This window comes from Oncorhynchus keta, chromosome 26 (assembly GCF_023373465.1).
Source record: "Oncorhynchus keta strain PuntledgeMale-10-30-2019 chromosome 26, Oket_V2, whole genome shotgun sequence".
In the NCBI taxonomy this organism is placed as follows: domain Eukaryota; kingdom Metazoa; phylum Chordata; class Actinopteri; order Salmoniformes; family Salmonidae; genus Oncorhynchus; species Oncorhynchus keta.
This window is the reverse complement of record NC_068446.1, coordinates 38,798,207-38,799,635: the sequence shown is the minus strand read 5'-3', so window position 1 is coordinate 38,799,635 and position 1,429 is coordinate 38,798,207. Positions and strand designations below refer to the sequence as shown.

General features: G+C 41.6%; 1 protein-coding gene across 1 annotated transcript in view; it reads left to right on the top strand.

Annotated features, from left to right (window-relative positions):
• The first annotated feature begins 349 nt into the window (after nt 1-349).
• Nucleotides 350-1,429, top strand: part of LOC118358761 (E3 ubiquitin/ISG15 ligase TRIM25-like) — a 1,879-nt gene continuing 799 nt past the window's right edge. Inside the window, exon 1 of the mRNA XM_052480764.1 lies at nt 350-1,428. Within this exon, the coding sequence (XP_052336724.1) occupies nt 1,106-1,428 (323 nt within the window). The 5' untranslated portion in view covers nt 350-1,105. The remainder of the gene's footprint in view (nt 1,429) is intronic.

Sequence of the window (1,429 nt, the reverse complement as noted above, 5' to 3'; positions counted from 1 at the left end):
AGAGGATTAAGTAGTGTCTTGTTTACCTGCAGGCCACCCTCTTGGTTCTAGAAGACCAGAGGATTCAGTGGTGTCTTGTTTACCTGAATGTCACCCTCTTGATTCTAGAAGACCAGAGGATTCAGTGGTGTCTTGTTTACCTGCAGGCCACCCTCTTGATTCTAGAAGACCAGAGGATTCAGTGGAGTCTTAAACGTTGCATCTGCACTGTTCAGGTAAATGTAAAAACAAAAAAATAAAAAGATTGTTTAAAGTATTCCTTGAGCATAGAGTTGTAAGGCTTTTTAATGCTGATAGCAACAACAGACATGATACAATATAATATAATGACTAGAATAGAATACGTGTGTTGACATGAAAGCACAGCAAGATGTTTTGACTTGACAGTGTGTCTCTATACCTCTCAGTCTCTGAAGACACCCAGCCATGGTTAGGATTATTAGAGAAGCTTTTCCTGCTGAAAGACAGTTTCATTTCATCTGGTTTCAGAAATAATGTATTGTATATGTTCATAACCCCGTCCACCTATAAGATGTGTATCTGTATGACTAAGAAGAGATACAAAGAACTCTGATTGTAAAACGTCTTCTCTTTTTAGTCCTAGATATGTCTAGAGTTACTGCTGAATGTAGTACCTCTAACCCTGACCCTAGACCTGTCAGTAATAACCACAATGTAATGTAAAGTATTACCTCATTCTCAATGATCAGTCAATACATACAGTATTCATTTCAACTACAGTACATTGTATCAATAACAAGTTCCCCACCCCATTAGAAACACTTGTGAATTATTATAGACACTTATAATCAGTGTTATAACACATAGGTCATTAAAATAATTATAATATGTACTTCAGAGAAACTGTTACCCTTTATATATTCCAACAACTCACATTTGTTAGATTTATTCCAAATTAAGGTTCCTGACCTAGCAACTAAATTTGTCTCCCATCCAGACGTTGCATGCAGTTCCCTCCCTCCTTCCTTCCCTCTAACCCCAGTACCAGGTAGTCCCTCCCAATCCCCCAAACTATTTTCTGAGGAAATGAAACTGATCCGAGTCTCTGTGTCGTCTGTCTGTGTGAGAGTGAACAAACGTCCAAATGGCTCAGCACGCAGTTCTGCTGGACCAGGACCAGTTCTGTTGTTCTGTCTGTCTGGATGTACTGAAGGAACCAGTCACCATCCCCTGTGGACACAGTTACTGTAGAAGCTGTATTGAGGGCTGCTGGGATCAGGTTGTTCTGAAAGGGGTCTATAGCTGTCCTCAGTGCAGAGAGACCTTCACTCCAAGGCCCACTCTGAGGAAAAAAAACATGTTGGCTGAGGTGGTGGAGAAACTGAAGAGGACAGGACTCCAGGCTGCTTCCCCTCCTGCTCTGTGCTATGCTGGACCTGGAGATGTGGCGTGTGATGTCTGCACTGGG